The 15,929-nt window shown below is 36.5% G+C and overlaps 1 protein-coding gene across 1 annotated transcript in view; it reads right to left on the bottom strand.

Moving 5' to 3' along the window:
* Positions 1–623: 623 nt before the first annotated feature.
* TMX4 (thioredoxin related transmembrane protein 4) overlaps positions 624–15,929 on the bottom strand; it is a 38,670-nt gene continuing 23,364 nt past the window's right edge. The window contains exons 6-8 of the mRNA XM_079129633.1: positions 10,889–10,990; positions 5,838–5,901; positions 624–4,697 (exon numbers count right to left, since the gene is read on the bottom strand). Coding sequence (XP_078985759.1) covers positions 4,333–4,697; positions 5,838–5,901; positions 10,889–10,990 — 531 coding nt within the window. The 3' untranslated portion in view covers positions 624–4,332. The remainder of the gene's footprint in view (positions 4,698–5,837; positions 5,902–10,888; positions 10,991–15,929) is intronic.

The following is a 15,929-nucleotide window of genomic DNA, read 5'->3' as shown; positions in this document are numbered from 1 at the left end:
GGAGACCAGGTCAGTTCACAGTGACTTGGAAGAAGAGCAGCATCATTTACCATCGGCTCCAGCTCTGTCACCCCCAGACCTCAGAACAAAGTGAACCTGGGAGGTGAGTGCAATGATTTGGTACAGGCAATACAATTGGCTATGATGAGGAGGAGCTCTTGGATCACTGAACTTGTCCTTGAGCAGCTAAAGGGCTCACAATTTGGGTTTTACCAAGTGGGAGAGGGAGAGGTGGGAATGAACAGACAGATAACAAACACAGGCAATTTTTTTTAACAAAGTAATATTTTTAACTGCTTAGGCAAATGTTTTTTGTGAAAATACTTATATGAAAAGCAATACACCATTTTGCTTCTATGTAGTCAACACGTGGGTTTTGACATAAATGGAAATTTACAATACAATGAAACCGTATAGGATCAAGAATTATATACAATTCTGTGATCAGATGATCTATAATTCAGGCAATGTACTGCTTGAAACGGTATCTTGATTTCTCATTTCACTTGCCAAAGACGCTTTTTAAGGAAGTAAAGAACACATGGATAAAGAGAAAACTAAACAGGGCTAATAATCAAGACTATTACAGAGAATATATGTAACAAATTTGTAATGCATGACAGTACAAATAAGCAGTGTATTTAGTATAAAAAATGCATTTCCACAAAGAAGGCATCTACTAACAAATATGATCTAACTATACTGAAAACATGTCAAAGTTTTACATGTCACATATATATAGCATCACAGTCTACATAAAACTTTACTGAGAATAAGCCATCTGAAGGCCATGTCCTGGGCTGAAGCTTTCAAAGTTTCAGCAGAACCTCTGCTTCCAGAAAGCTGTTCTCAACAGCCCCATCAGGTTTCATCAGATTTGATGACTCTACTTTTGGCTTCTGCAAGACAAGCTATAATCTTCTCAAGAGAATCAAAATGTAAGACTGAGGTAAAGAGATACTACACAAGAAGACTTTTTTGTTGGCACAAAAAATTTACATGAACACTGTCCAAAACGTTGATATATTCTACAGGATGGGTTCACCATACACATATAATACTGGAAGAAATAACACTGCAACACTGAGATGAAGGACCTACTGCTAAACACTATGAAAAGCACCAGTCCCCCTTCTTTCTCTCACTTCATGCTGAAGATTTTACACTGAAATTTACCCTTTTCTACCTTTATATTTTACTTTGGATCCTTTAATGTTTCCCATCCTGTAAAGCAACATAACCAGCTCAAGTCCCAAAAGACTTGCTAATAAAGTCAAAGGGCAAGTTTTCCCTTATATAGCATTTTTATCATCTACCCCAAAGGAGGTGCAGGATGTAGGTGTGCAAACTTACATACACTCAAATCATGTAACAAACTCCAAATTATCAACAGGGTTTGGGGTCATAAAAAATCAAAATGTGGCTTTCATAGCTGTCAAAAGCCAACCTGTCTAAAGCCTGTTTACTTTTTATAGGTAGTTATGTGTAGTTATTTTTAGCTAACAGGGATCATATTCACAAAATGAGGTTGCAAGTAGGTGCCACACAGTGCAATGCCCTGTGAATTGAACAGGACTGTCCCTCCTCACCCATTCAATTTTTATACTTCAAAGGGAAAGAAAGTGGCATTGTCTGTGCATTGCTTCAATGAGATCTCTAAGCAAGTGGGCTTGTTTTAGCAGCTCTAGCAGATGAATAATAAATCAACAAAAGGGTAACTAGAAGTTTCCCATATTCCTTCTAATCAGTGACAAGGCACCCTGCTCCAACTACCTGCACATAAGGTGCTATGTACTGGAACTCCACAATCATTACTTTTACTTCACTCTCTTAATTTGAATTAACATAAAATACTATTGTGTAATTAAATAACCAATAACAAATGACTTTAAGTTTTTTAAGCCAAAATTATGTTTTCCATGCATATAATTACTGGATTAAATATATTATCTATAGGAAAAATCCACAAAGTTCAATTGAAATGCTGATCTAATTTTAAGATTGGGTTGATGTTTTTCTTTAGTTTTATATTAAGTATTGAAAAACAAATCTTGAAGTTTAAGCAGAAAGATAATAAATTAGATGGTGTACATATCGGGCCATTTACTAGAAAAGCTATCTTTTGCCAGGAGGTTAAAAAAGGGAAAAGCAGGAAAACTGGTTCCTACAGACAGATACTTAAATTTTTACTGGATCCTCTTTCCAAAATGTTTTTCTTCCCACTTTCCATTTTTTAAAAAGAAAATAAATGTTTTCTTATTACGTAATTAGGTTTTATTTGGGGTCCAGCTATAAATTGGGCTTACACTTTAAAAAAATAACAACAAAAAATAAGGTTGTGTTTCCTTCCTCATGCCTTTCCCTCTAGTTAAATATTCCACTTAAAAAAAAAAAATTCTACTTGGGGATGGGCATTATATAGAAGAGCCAAACTATGAAACTTTTCTTATTTCATAACTCTGAACTTGAACTCACTATTCTTTGAGATCTTTGCTTCAGTTGATTGTAAAAGAACCTAATTCAGTGACAGGAGGACAGGCACAGCCTAGCTTGAGAGGATCCAGAAAAGCATCCTTGTGTCAGGGAGTGGAACTGCCCCCATGAGAACCATGGCACTTTGGGTGAAGGTGTATCAGAGGGGCAGGAACTGGAGGGAGGGGAGAAAACAGGCACAGGTCAGGACAAAGTTCTCCCTCCCAGTATATTACTTCTGTGATGGTCTGAAGAGCACAAGTACCAGCTACTTTTAACAACTTCAAAATAGTAGGGGAGGAGACTGTTAGCTGAGTTGGAAAGATGAAAAATAACCATCTCTGAAAATCAATTCTCAGAATAAAAACCTCCTTTGTGCAAGGTTTGCAGCAGCCTCAATCAACCACAGGAGGGCAAAGAGTTTCAGAACCTCCCCCACCAGTGAACCCCGTGTTCACAGTTAATACAAGGCAAGGGTTATCTAAACAGTCAGATAGAAATACACTGCATTTCCTTTTTAAAGATGACAGAAACTTTTTGAATTTCATAAACCTGTGTTCATTATTCTGTCTGGACCCAAGGGGTATAAGATTGACTTTAAGCATCTTTCATATGCTTGGAATCTAATTTTATGAATTTATTCTAAGACATAAATCAGGTAAGAGAGAAGTAGATGGATGGATTTTTAAGAGAAATTGGGTTCCCTGGGTACTTACAGTAGATTGAGTAGTGAGAGATTTACAAAGATACAATTCTCTAGAAGATTAAGGAAGATGGAAACAAAATCAAATCTTTCACTTCCTGATATTGACTTTCGTTAATTTTTTCACCAAAAGCACATCAGTGAAGGAAAACTAGAAATGGTTTTCCAGTTATTATTAAAGTGTTTCAAGAGCCAGGGAACCCCCTGAGATGGAAACAAAACGACACAGTATTCAAGTTTTCTTCACAAGGCTACCTTGTACTGGCAGGGCTTAGATCACTTCTGGCTTCAAAAAAATAAAAAGCATTGCTAAAGAAACTTTTTGAAAAAAGAAAAGTACTACAGGTTGGCCAAAAAAATGTTTTAAAATCTATCCTGTAAAATCCCTACTTCCTTTTCAAATTCCAAAGGTTACAACATTTCATTTGAGATACTTGGCAGTCAGGGCTTCATGGGTTGTGGTTACTGATTATCTGAACCTTCAAGGACAATAAACATGGTGGAAGTAGACCTGGCTGCTGAGTTGACTCACTGAGAAATAATTGTGAAGAGTGTGGGGCTCACAGTGGAAAAATTGAAGAGATTAAAAATGAGAAATAAAGTATAACAAAGGAGTAGAGAGCTGGCTTTTTTCCAAGTTCTTTTCTAAAACTGTATCCAGGGCCCTCTCAATTTCTATCTCTAAACAAGTATTGTGCACTGTGCTGCCTGATGTTTCTTAGTTTCACAAAATAAATAGTTAACACATGAAAGGAAGCAAGACTTCTGCTATTCTTTGAGGATGTTCAGAAGTAAAGGCTGCTTTGCCTTCATTTTATGGATCTGTAGCTTTTGCTCTAGAAGGTACTAATGAGGGTAGGGGGTTGTCTCTTCTGGTTAAGACTCTCTGCCCCAAGTAAATGAACTTGTTCCCATTCAAGTCCCCCAAACAGATCTTAACACCATGTTGTTTTTGTCTCCTGATTGTCACGACCGAAAAGATTGTCCTTAGGGTACATGAGGCCTACACCTATGACACCATACCACCAGAGATCATCGTTTAAGGGAGAAGCTTGCTCAGTCAGGAAAAATTAAGGATTTGGTTTAAACGGCAAACCAGAGGGAAGATGACATTTTCTTTTGGCCTGCACTGTTGGAAACTGCATCACTGACCCTGTCTATGGCCCCTTACTGACATTTTGACTCTTGCGCTGCCTCAATGAGTCTTCTGCCACCTCTGTGTCAGCTGAATGGGGCTGCTCAGGGATGTCTTCTTCAGCCTCCTCAGGTTCTTCCTGGGTCACAGTGCCCTCTCTCAGGGGCCCTTGGTCACTGACTTCACTTCTCGCCTCATCCACACCACCTGTCAGATTGTCTTCTTCCTCTTCCTCCTCTGCTTCATCCTCATCACCCAGGTCTTCTTTCTCTTCTTCATCATCTACAAGGCTGTCCTTGTTTTCTTCTTCATTTGAATCATCTTTTTCCTCCTCTGCATCCTGCAACTGTTCAGCCCTGTGAGCGTCCTCAGACTTCCGATTCTGCTCTGTGGAGAGAAGAGAGAAAAATGTCCTACAAATAAATGATGGTAATTCAGTAATCAATTGAGTGTGCTTAGCTATGAAATGAAAAAAAACAGGCGAAGTGACAGCTTTATCCACCTTGAAGCTCTTCGTGTCACATACAGAACAATTCTTTGCTTGTCATTCTAGTCCCTACCCAGGGCTTCTCCTTCCCTCTGCAGTCTCTGTGTTGACTTTGACAGAGCATGTGGGCACAGAAGGCAAAGGTTCCTTCATGTTCTGTATTTTGTAGCTTTTAGAAGGGTCAGTGGCCCACTGGTCATAGCAATTGGTTCAGAAATGTGACTTGAGCTGAACCAATCAGAAAAATCCCCAGGAGTTTGGGTCAGAGTCAGGAAGAAAGGCCATCCTGTTTCTTTGTCACTAGTTAAACTGTGGATGTGAGTTGGGACTACCAACAGCCACTAAATGAGCACCAGGGAAACAGAAACCCAACATCACTCAGGCTGGGCATGATGCCAGAACACCCTTGGACTTTACAGATAAGTGAGCTAATAAATATTCATGGTCCCCTGAAGATGCTTTATTTTGGTTTTCTGTTATGTTTAAGAATTCTAAGGATAACATATATTATTCAACTATCTATGAAGTCTCAAAGCCTCAAAAATTTCATGAATGAAAATACAAATTTATTTAAACTCCAAATAAAATTCAAAAATTACAAAGTCTTTATGCAAAGTCTCAAAAACAGCCATGAATAAAGACACTCAAATCCAGGGCCACTTAATTCCAAAAGCAGTGTGGACCAACACAAGGATTCAGGGAGACTTCCTTAAAGGACAGTAACATACAGTAGACAATAAAAGTGAGTTTCTCTCATTTCTAAATGTTGTTCACTGATTAATAAAGGGCACAAACCTAAAGGAAAAAAAGCAATTACCAATATGAAATATTCTCCAACTTGAGAAGGGAAAAAAAGGATTTTTTTTATTTTCAAACATATCCAGAGAACATATTTTAAGAAAATTGGCAATGGCAATATTTTGTTCACCTAACAAATCAGGGTGAAACCCACTATCTCTAAGAGCACAAAAGGGAATTCCAAATCATAGAACACCACAAAGTTCTAAACATACTCCACCACATGAACTTTTCAGACTTACCAGAATGTTCAGATAAATTCCTTGGAAGTGGCACATAGAAACATTCTGATATTATCACCAAGACCTGGAGGAAAAGTGATTTTATAGTAAGTACATAGGACAGCTATTACCAAAGGGTGTCAAAATTAGGCCTTGCTCCTATATAACCAGATATTCTTAGTAAAATAATTAACAGCTGATCAAAATCTTCAAAAAGATAAGGATATAATTAAGAATTTCCTACTTTCAAATGTGACATAAGAAAATACTTAAAATTTAGAACAAGGGCCACAATGCCAAAAGCTTAAAGAGAGTCCACTATAAATAGATGAATCAAACAGGTATAAGAAACGAGGCTCTACTGGCTAAGTCTAAAATGGTCTCCTTAAAAATGCTATTTCAAACAAACAAACCACTCTGTATTTGAGCTGCCCCATACTAATGGGTAACCCTCAATTTTGTGGAAGAACATTTAAGGGTCTAGAATTCTTAGGAATATCATAAGGAATTTCCACAGATAAACTGTGTGAAAACTTCTCAAAAATGTAAACTAAATCTTATTTTAGGCAGTGATGCATTAGTTTCATCTCTGACCTTAACTGAAGCATAAATTACTTTCTACCATAATAAGCATGTCTTTTCCCTTGATAAACTACAAGCTCCTTAAGGGCAGGATCCATGTGCCATGGCCAGGGACCAGTAATGGGCCATAACTGATGATATGAATGACTATGTCCAGCAAGGCAGAGTCCGCTGTTGATGGAACAAGTTGGGAGACACCTTCCACATACAACTTTTCCCTCCCCTTATAGCACAACACAAACAGATCCAAGGATGGAGGAAGCTGCCCATTTAGAAGGCTATACAATTCTTCTTATATCTAATGCTTAGACTACAACTTTTCTCTGAATAATTGCCCAGTCTTTAAAAACAGGAAGAGTGCTATGTATGCTGTTCTACATGTGCTCTAAAATTTTAAATAAGTCAAATTCATAGTCATTTTGATTCAATTTTATAAACATCATATGAATACTTTGTGTTAGGATTTTTACTATGCATATATTCATTTACTACTTTGCTAGATATTTGATTCATTAGGTTCAAGGCACCATGCATGTTAACATCTGGGGAGTGTGTGGCAAAGAGGTAAAAACTGCAAGTGTATGGAAAATGAATCTCATATAAACAATCAATAAAGAACTATGATACTCAAGAGATAAAGAGAATTCACCCAGGTATGAGGTAGAGAAGGATCAAGGCACTAAGGCCAGGGCAGCATGGGAAACATTCACTACCTAGCTGCTCTAAGGTGCACCCATTGGGATTCCTGAGGCTCCTGGATCCTGAGAAAGTCACAAGTGCCAGGTTCAGGAGACCCATGAAGTGAGGCAATGGGTTTCAGGAAGGCTCTGTGGGTTGGGGAACAATAAGCTTCAAGTCATTAAAACACCCTTAACAGCAAAGAGAAAGCATTTCTGTGTGTTAGACTAAGGTTAAGTTTTTAATGTGATATTTATATGTTCACTAGCTATTTTTAGGAAATAATGCCTCTAGTGACATTTTTTTCCTTTCTCATTTCCACCAGGAGGAACAAAGTCCTAACATATTACAAGTGATGAAGAAACATCTTCCAGTGACAATAGAAGTATTTCCAACAATACCTGCAAGGGAGAAACTTGCATTTATGATACTAGAGGACTGGCTGGTACTAGAAAAAAGACTCACAGGGAACCAGTCCCACATTGGTCTTTCTTGCATTAGCTGAATGACCTTAGGTCCCTTAATTACTTTCTCATTTGTGCTCAAAAGGACAGGTTTGGGCTAGCCTATCATTAAGGTCTATTTTGTCTAACACTATATAATCCCTATGTCTTCCTTCTCAGAAACTAGGAGGAAACCCTGACATCTTTTCCTTAGATTCTTTTACTTCAAGATCTAATTTCTGCTCTAGAGAACATTTTAGAAATAGTCGATAGGAAAATGGCACCTTCCTCTTCTACAATGATCTTCTACAATGACCATAACAGGGTTTGGCTTGTACCCAAATAGATGCAGGTAGCCCTGCTCCAAAATGAAGAGATGCACTGAAAGATGAAGTTTTTTTCACAGAGTGTGACATCAATGATTCTAACACTGGAGACCTTCCTCTGTGGAAGGCCCCAGACTAGACACTGGTCATCAGCATCTAGAAAAATAATTACTTATACACCAGAATTTGGATAGGGCCTATATACATCAACAGAAATAGATACAAGAGAGGAGAAAGTAAGCTGAGCCTTTTATTTTTCTGTGAATGATCAATCTGAACTGAAAAGGCTTTAGACATATCATCACTTTAGAACATAGACTTTAGAACATAGACATCACCGTCTATGTTCTGCAGGGTTTTTCTGCTTCTCTAGAACTTTGCCACCTATACCCTTCAGGGTTCAGTCATTGACAGTAGAATGTGATGCTGCCACAGTGATCTGATCTATAGACTGTGAACTACAGATCACTCCAATGTTGGTTAAAAATGCAAAATATGTACTTGATACTAAAACTGAAGCCTTTGTTTACATGTGAAAAATATTTTGTAAAATACTTCAACCATCACTAGGCTCAATCAAGAAAACAAACAAAAATCAAATCAGTGGACATGTTTTCATTTTCCATATTTTAAAGCTAGGGAAAAATAGTAAATGCAATAGTCAAGCTAAATAAAGAGATGACAGAGAACACTTCTTATAGAAAGCATCTTGCCCTCCTAGCACTATGAAGACACATAGGAGGAAGGAACATCTCAAAAGTCATCAGGACCAAGTTCACATGTCTGCAAGCCGGGGCTTGACTTTTAGCCTGTTAATGGCAGAGGTGTCAGTGAGTGCTGAAACTCACATATGAAGCTCTGGCCTCTAATCCTGATTGTGTCCAGCAGAAAGGCATGTGAGTCACAAAGCCTGTGCTGGCTGAAGGTTCTCTGGGGAGAGGGTGGCGAAACAGAGCATTTCAAAGGTTCTTTCCTTTGAGTACTCAGCCAATTCCTATTCTATTTTGGAAAATCCCATGCTCAGCAGTTTTATCTCAGATTTATTCTATCTGAACTACTCATCTTTAGATCTTGGCTTCACAACAGATGTGTTATCCCTGGGAATGTGAGCAAGATGTGTGGCAGCTGCTTCTCTGGGCCATTCAGAGGCAGTCTCAGTGGTTTCTGTTCAGCAGCAACATCACTTTTCCCTAGTGTGCTACATTATTATCTCTGTGGCTAAGAGGTGAAAACAATTGAGAGATGCACCCTCTATAATCTGAGAAGTTGTTGAAAACATTCTGGAATACATAATTTCAAAAGAGTTAAAAGAATGCAGCTGTTTCAAATTGTACAACTAATTCCCAAAGATAAGATTTAAAACTACAAAAAATAAAGATTTCTGAGGGCAAAAATTCTATGAACTTTACGATTTTTAAAAAGGCAATTTGAAAGACATATTTACTATTTCTGATTAATAGATTATTTTACAAAATAACATTATCTTCCCAATTTCTTATAAAGGAATGACAGGGTATTCACTTAATCACTTAAACAGTCTGGAATCAACCTTCTTTTTTCAGGCCAAGACTTTCAATAACCTTCCTATAATGTAATTTCAATCTAAGTTTCAAAATGAACCTCATGCATAGGCAAGCCTGACTCAATTTCTTAGAATTTCTTAAAATTAGCCTCAAAGATAAAATTCTAAAACTTTTTATGCTGAGAATTTTCACTGGTTTTTCAACAGGTTCACAATAACCCACATCCCCTTTATCTCCATCTCTGAATTATCCAGGACCTCACACTGTTCCCTACAAAAGCCTCACACTGCTAGAAAAATCTGACATTAAATAATACATGGCAGAAGCACAGTTTATCCTAGTTAAATCCAAAGTCAAATCCCTTTAAATGAGGGCAGTGGGGACATGTTAACTAGCAATACAATTAATATAACAGAATATAACACACCAGGGACCTAATTATTAATTCAGGTTGCTAAGATTCATATCTATCGCTGAAGTTAACACCAATAGTGAATCTCAAAGATAAGCCACAATGTGAATAAAGATTGCTCTTAGAAAAACAAAACCAAGAGTCTCCTTGGAGTTATTTATTTGTCAGACCAGGTTGTGACTATTATTCAAGTCAATTGCTAATCATTTAAGCTTATTAAAAAAAAGTACACAATCCTACCTAAAAGTTTCCTCTTTAATATAAAACTTTTGTAATCATTAATTATTCTCACCATGGAGTAGTTAGCTGCTATGTGATTACCATACAGCAAAAAGGCTTTTCAGAACTTGTTAGAATTCAACATGAAATCAAGTTGATCAAGGGCAGGTTAAGAGAAAGATAAAAATAATTTGTATCAAAGAGTAAAATATGCCGACACATTTATAGTTGCACATTTATTAATATAGAATTAAGTAAACAAATTTATTATTTCAACTCTCACCTGAAACACCTAGGGAGAAAATGCTGAGATGCCTACTGGATACTGATTTTCATGTCCAAAAAGAACAAGGTGATTTACTCTGAATCTCCCCCCGCCCCAATAATGACTGTTCTTTTATCCACATTACTTTACAAAATCCACCTCAGGAAAACCAGAGTATATATATAAGCAGCTTATCAGAGCAGAGGTGCAATTGGAGGATATGAACAAGAAAAAAATCTTTGATCTAGGTAAGGAACAAATTCACAACTTTGGCTTCATCACCACCACAGTCTAATCAAGTAGACAGTGTGTAAAAACCGTAGTCAACTCAGTTTTCTTGGAAACTATCAATTCAAGTCAGGTCTCTGTTTCTTCTTTCATGAGTGTCTATGTTCTGGGCAATACACATCTTCAGAATAATTAAGGGATAGGTTAGGGAACAATAATATTTTCCATTATATCTCACATTACCATTGAAAGCAGTACTAAACAAGAAAATGCTACTTATCTACTTGAATTATATGCAAAAGAGGTTTTGTGTTTTTTCTTTCTTAGTCCCTCTCTGAGTTTTACACAAAACCCACATTTCTTTAAAGAAGAAAAAAAATTGGTTTTATCTCTTACCAGACCCATGAGGAGGCCAAAAAGCAAAGTGGCAATGACAAAAAAGACATAAGAACACCAAGAAGGAATTCCAAGGGTCACTGTGAAATAGTTGTGAAGATGCTGCAATCAAAAGAAAATATAAATTATTTGTAATGAGCACCAAAAATATTTCAATCTCTTTCTCTAACTCCAATCTGCAAATTGTTTATCCACAAAAGCTTATATACCCAAATGACTCTTACTGAACAAGTCAAGTTTTACAGCATTAAAAAACTCAAAGTAATTATTAAGGTCATACCTAAGAGTTATCCTTCCCTAGAACTCTGGATCTGAAGAACTCTGGTAAAACTGTTTTGGTAGTTCTTTCTTCCATCATGATAGATTTTTTTGGTCCTCATGCTTAATAATTATGCATACTCAGTGTTTAATCAAAATATGGCATCTGTTAAAAATGAAATCGCTTGGTCCTTTAGCAATTTTTATGTAAAGTTAAATGACTATTTTACCAAACACACTATTTAAAATGTCTCCATATTTACTTTTCTAATAACACTTATTATTCTACCCCTTAACAACTTTATTACACTACCACAAGATGTAATACTGAGCAGAAAAAATGGGTTTTTCTTTTTTGGTTAATTTATTATGAGCAAATGAGATTTCATCAGTCTTTCAGTAGAGCATTCACCATCTTATGCTTACTGTTCTATGGGACTGTAATGATAAACACTTTAAAAATGAGTAAAAAGACATAATCTTAGCTAGGATCTAGTTACATGCTAACTCTTACAGGGTACAGACATGAACCTGCTCATTCAACGCCAAGGTCCACTTAGATGTGAAGTCACAGAGCTCATGCTTTCTCATGGTAAGCATTGTTTAGATCCTTATAGCTTCATAAATTACCATCAACTATAATCCAAGCAATTTCTGAACACAGGGTGAAATGGTTCCAAGTTAGATATAACCAACAAGCTGAGTTAATGACTCAATGATCTGCCTAGAACTGATAAAGTAGATGAAAATGAGTCCAATTTTTTATTTAGTTTCATATTTCTCAAAATTTAAATCATTCCAATTGGTTTCCTAGTTTATTTTAGGCAGTTTAATAATACATTTTACTCTGGCTTAATTCTGAATGATAGACAAGCAAACAAAAAAGTTGGTTAAATGATCTCATACAATCTGATGGCTCTAAATAAAGACTCAGCAAATATTTTAAGCACTAACACATGTAATCAAAGTATTCAATCAACATTTGTGGGATAAGGAAAAGATAGACCAAATGCTTGAACTATTCACAGGAAATATAACAAACTCTTAATTTGTAAAGCTGCCGTCTGTCTTTTGTTGATGGAACTTGTCATCAGTCTGTGCTCAGTCAGAACAATTGCTTATTAAGGGTAGTTTCAAACTTTTTCAATGCAAGTTTAAAAAGGTATTATACAGTTCCTACTTTAGAACATAATGTTTATTGAACAATTTATGCTCTTCTTGATGACTTAGTGCCATCATCAGGATTAAGCCCTGAAATGTGCCAAAGAATTAAGACAGTGGAAGTCAATCTGGCTCACTGCTGACTCAGGGATGCATTCTAGAATTGTTTTGTGAATATATTTGGATATGCCTTACTTAAATTGAAGTTTTTGGATGAATAACGTAGAGTTTTGGGTCATTATGGATGTGTCTTATGCCCTTTCTACAAAATAAATGATTGTAACTATCAAGAAAATTTCAAATTTTTAGATTTCAGTAAGTTATTTGTTTTCAAATCATTGCATTCTGAGTCTGACACTTTTTAGCAGTTTCAAATCATCTTATTTTAATAAGCTTCATATCAATTCTTGGAGCAACCCAGTCTTGAAGCAATTTGAGCTTCTTAAAGAAATTCTGCCATCTTGTGGTCTTTCAGGTAATTATTACTAAAGACATTAATCAAGTTATGTTTTCACAACTGCAGAATCTTTATCTGTTAACTTTGAGTTCATAATGGCTTTAGGGACCCTCTGTGAATGTTAGAATTCAGAGTATTATGTACTTGAAGTTTTGCTTCGAGATCTGGATAGAACTCTGATAAAACTGTTTTGCTAGTCCTTTCTTCCATCATGAAAGATTTTTTTCGGTCCCCCTTGCCTATGAGTACATGTGTGCATGTGTGTATGTATGTGCATCCAAAGTAACAACTAACTCTTATCTGATTTAGTTGTAGATTTTCATGTTTGTTTCTTTACTCATGTTTCTTTAAATACTAGTTTTCATTTGTGAGAAATCCTGATCTTTGGTTCAATATTACATGTTCTCATTACAAGGAAGTGTCCTGCTATTTACTGAAAATGCACTAAAGTGTCACCTGATGGACATGATACCCTATACCATTACATATTATATTATCTGATTCAGAGCTAATTTCTGGCTAAATATATAATTGCGTTGAGGAGATTAAATGAAAAACATCACTACAACCAAACAAATGAGAACTTTCCAATCAGCAGACTGGATTTAAGGAACCCAGGTAAGGTTCCTATGGTCAGAGGCAGAACTTTCCTTCCTGGAAGGCCAGGACCCCCTCCTCAAGTCTGAACCATTGCAGGTTGATCTAGACCAATGTTACACAGTCTCACTCAAAGATGCACTGGGCCTGAAGAACAGAGAATCTTTGGATTTAGAACTCACCTGTATCACAGGATATATACTCTGAGTTCAAGGACAAGCTTGATACCTCTTACACACAGATCAGAATCCCCAAAACATCCCTGCATGCAAGTGGCTAGGAAGGACTACTCAGTGGTAGCCAAGGACTCAACCCCACTGCCATGTTCCACCCCCAACACTTGCAAGGAGACATAGACTTGCAGTCTCTTGTAGGGCCTGTGAAAGAAACCTTGTGAATGGCACCATCTCATTGTAACATTCTACAAAACATTCTAGACTTTTTTATAAGAAGGGAAAAAACACAGTAAGACAAGAGACATAGTTAAATCACAAGGGAATGTTTTCAAGTTTTAAAATAGTATTATTTTACAATCTAAACACTCAAGACCTTTAATTCTCATTCTTGGATATTTATAAAGACTTAAATTTTGTTATGCTATTCTAATCAAAAGTGGTGATATTCATCAAACAGATTGTCTTCCCCAAGATGTAGCACACCTTATTTTAGCAAAAATATGCCATATATCTATACCCTTTCATAACAACAGTGACGTTTAGGAGACATAAGTTATATCCTATATTACTCTCAGTAATTCACCAAATCCAATCAAATAATGCTTTAAATATATTTAAACATTAAACCTAGTTAGCAAAAGCATGTACTCTGTACAAGTGCCACACAATTGTTTTAAGTCTAATTAGTCTTGATTAAAAATAAACAAAAATAAATAAAAAATAAAAAAGTGTTCTGTGTTGTCAAAAACCAGAAAGGGAAAATAAGATAATGAAGACAACAATGATTAATAACTATAACAAAAAGTAATTATCAAGTATGTTGCAGGCACCAGATTCTATGCTAAACATTCAAAGAGTTCTGGTAACAACAGTCCATGTCAGGGAAAACAAAAAGCTTCAGAGACATGAACATAAGGTTGGAAAAGATGCCTTGTGTTTCTGAAAATGAGAAGGATAGTGCCTTTGAAGCATGGCAGCCAACCATAAAGAGAGATGAGAAAACAGAAAGACTAGACAACTCTCTCCACACATGTGCGATCAGACAAAATCTCGGCTTGGGGAACCCTAGTCCTGACTATAGCAGGTGCTATAGCCAATGGCGGTGCTTCCAAAAATGCAGTCTTCTTCACATCAGCTTGATGACATTCACCTCACCCTGTACCACCTTGAGAGTACTAACTTTGCATTAAGTTGAGTCATTTTATGTGGTAATAAAAGTTTAAAATTTTTTATATTGCTATTGCATTCGAAAATCAGAGTCAATTCTGGACTTTGAGGATGTCTCCTCTCTGAGAAACTCCTCAAGTTGTTCACCTCCTAGGCTTCATTGACTCTTTCTGTGAATGAGGCATGTGGAATGTCAAGACATGAGGATAGGATTATAGCTGATATTGCAACTACTTCTATGAGTTTATACAAAGATTAAAGTACATAGGTGAATGTCCTCATAGCTGGATTAGAAAGACAATTTGAATTTGGTAATGGAGAGAACACTGGGGATCATCTATTCTTAGCCACGTTGCAGTAAAAATTACCTATCAAAAATTCCTAGGGTTCCACTGGGCATGGTGGAGCATGCCTGTATTCCCAGTGGCTCAAGAGGCTGAGGCAGGAAGATCACAGGTTCAAAGCCAGTCTCAGAAACTTAATGAAGCTATAAGCAAACTAGTGAGACTCCGTCTCAAAAAAAAACAAAAAACAAAAAAAGGGCTGGGGATGTGGCTCAGGGGTTAAGAGCCCCTGGGTTCAATCCCTGTTACAAAGAAGGAAAAAAAAAAAAAAAAAAAAAAAACAATCCTAGGGTTCAAGGTAACTGCAGGAAGGCTATTTGAGTGACTACCCAACTCCAAGGTTCACTTCAAACAAGAACCCAGGGGAAGCTGATGCAAAATTAAAAAGGCCAAATGCAAACCAAACAAAATCTCTTGCATTCACAGGAATTCAGTTAAGTGAGTATCACGATACCATGCAACCCTAGAATCCCAAGGGCCAGGTTTTATCTCCAAAATGTGAGACAAGCAAGTTCACTTCACTCCTAAAATAAAAATTCAAGGACTTGAAAGAATAACTAGTTTAGTAGGCTCTGATGTTCTAGATGTTTAAATTTTTTTCATTGTTTTCTCTTCATTACAGAAAAATTAGAGATTACAGGGAAAAAATGGGTCTTTAAAAATCAGCCATAATTCCAGTATTAGAAAATCATTATCGATAACCTATTTGATCTCTTTAGGCATTTTTCTACATAAGTGATATTTCATGTTTTGTTATTTCTCCCCACAATTAATAAGTTCCATCTTTCTCTTGAAAAATATTTATTTCTAACCAGCTAGTCATGCAGGAAAGTTGACTGCTGGGGAAAGACTGACTTCTATCTGTATACATACCCATGAAA

The sequence above is a fragment of the Sciurus vulgaris genome (genome assembly GCF_902686455.1).
Source record: "Sciurus vulgaris genome assembly, chromosome: 2".
Lineage (NCBI taxonomy): Eukaryota > Metazoa > Chordata > Mammalia > Rodentia > Sciuridae > Sciurus > Sciurus vulgaris.
Note: the sequence above shows the minus strand (reverse complement) of the source record. Positions and strands in the feature narration are given on the sequence as shown.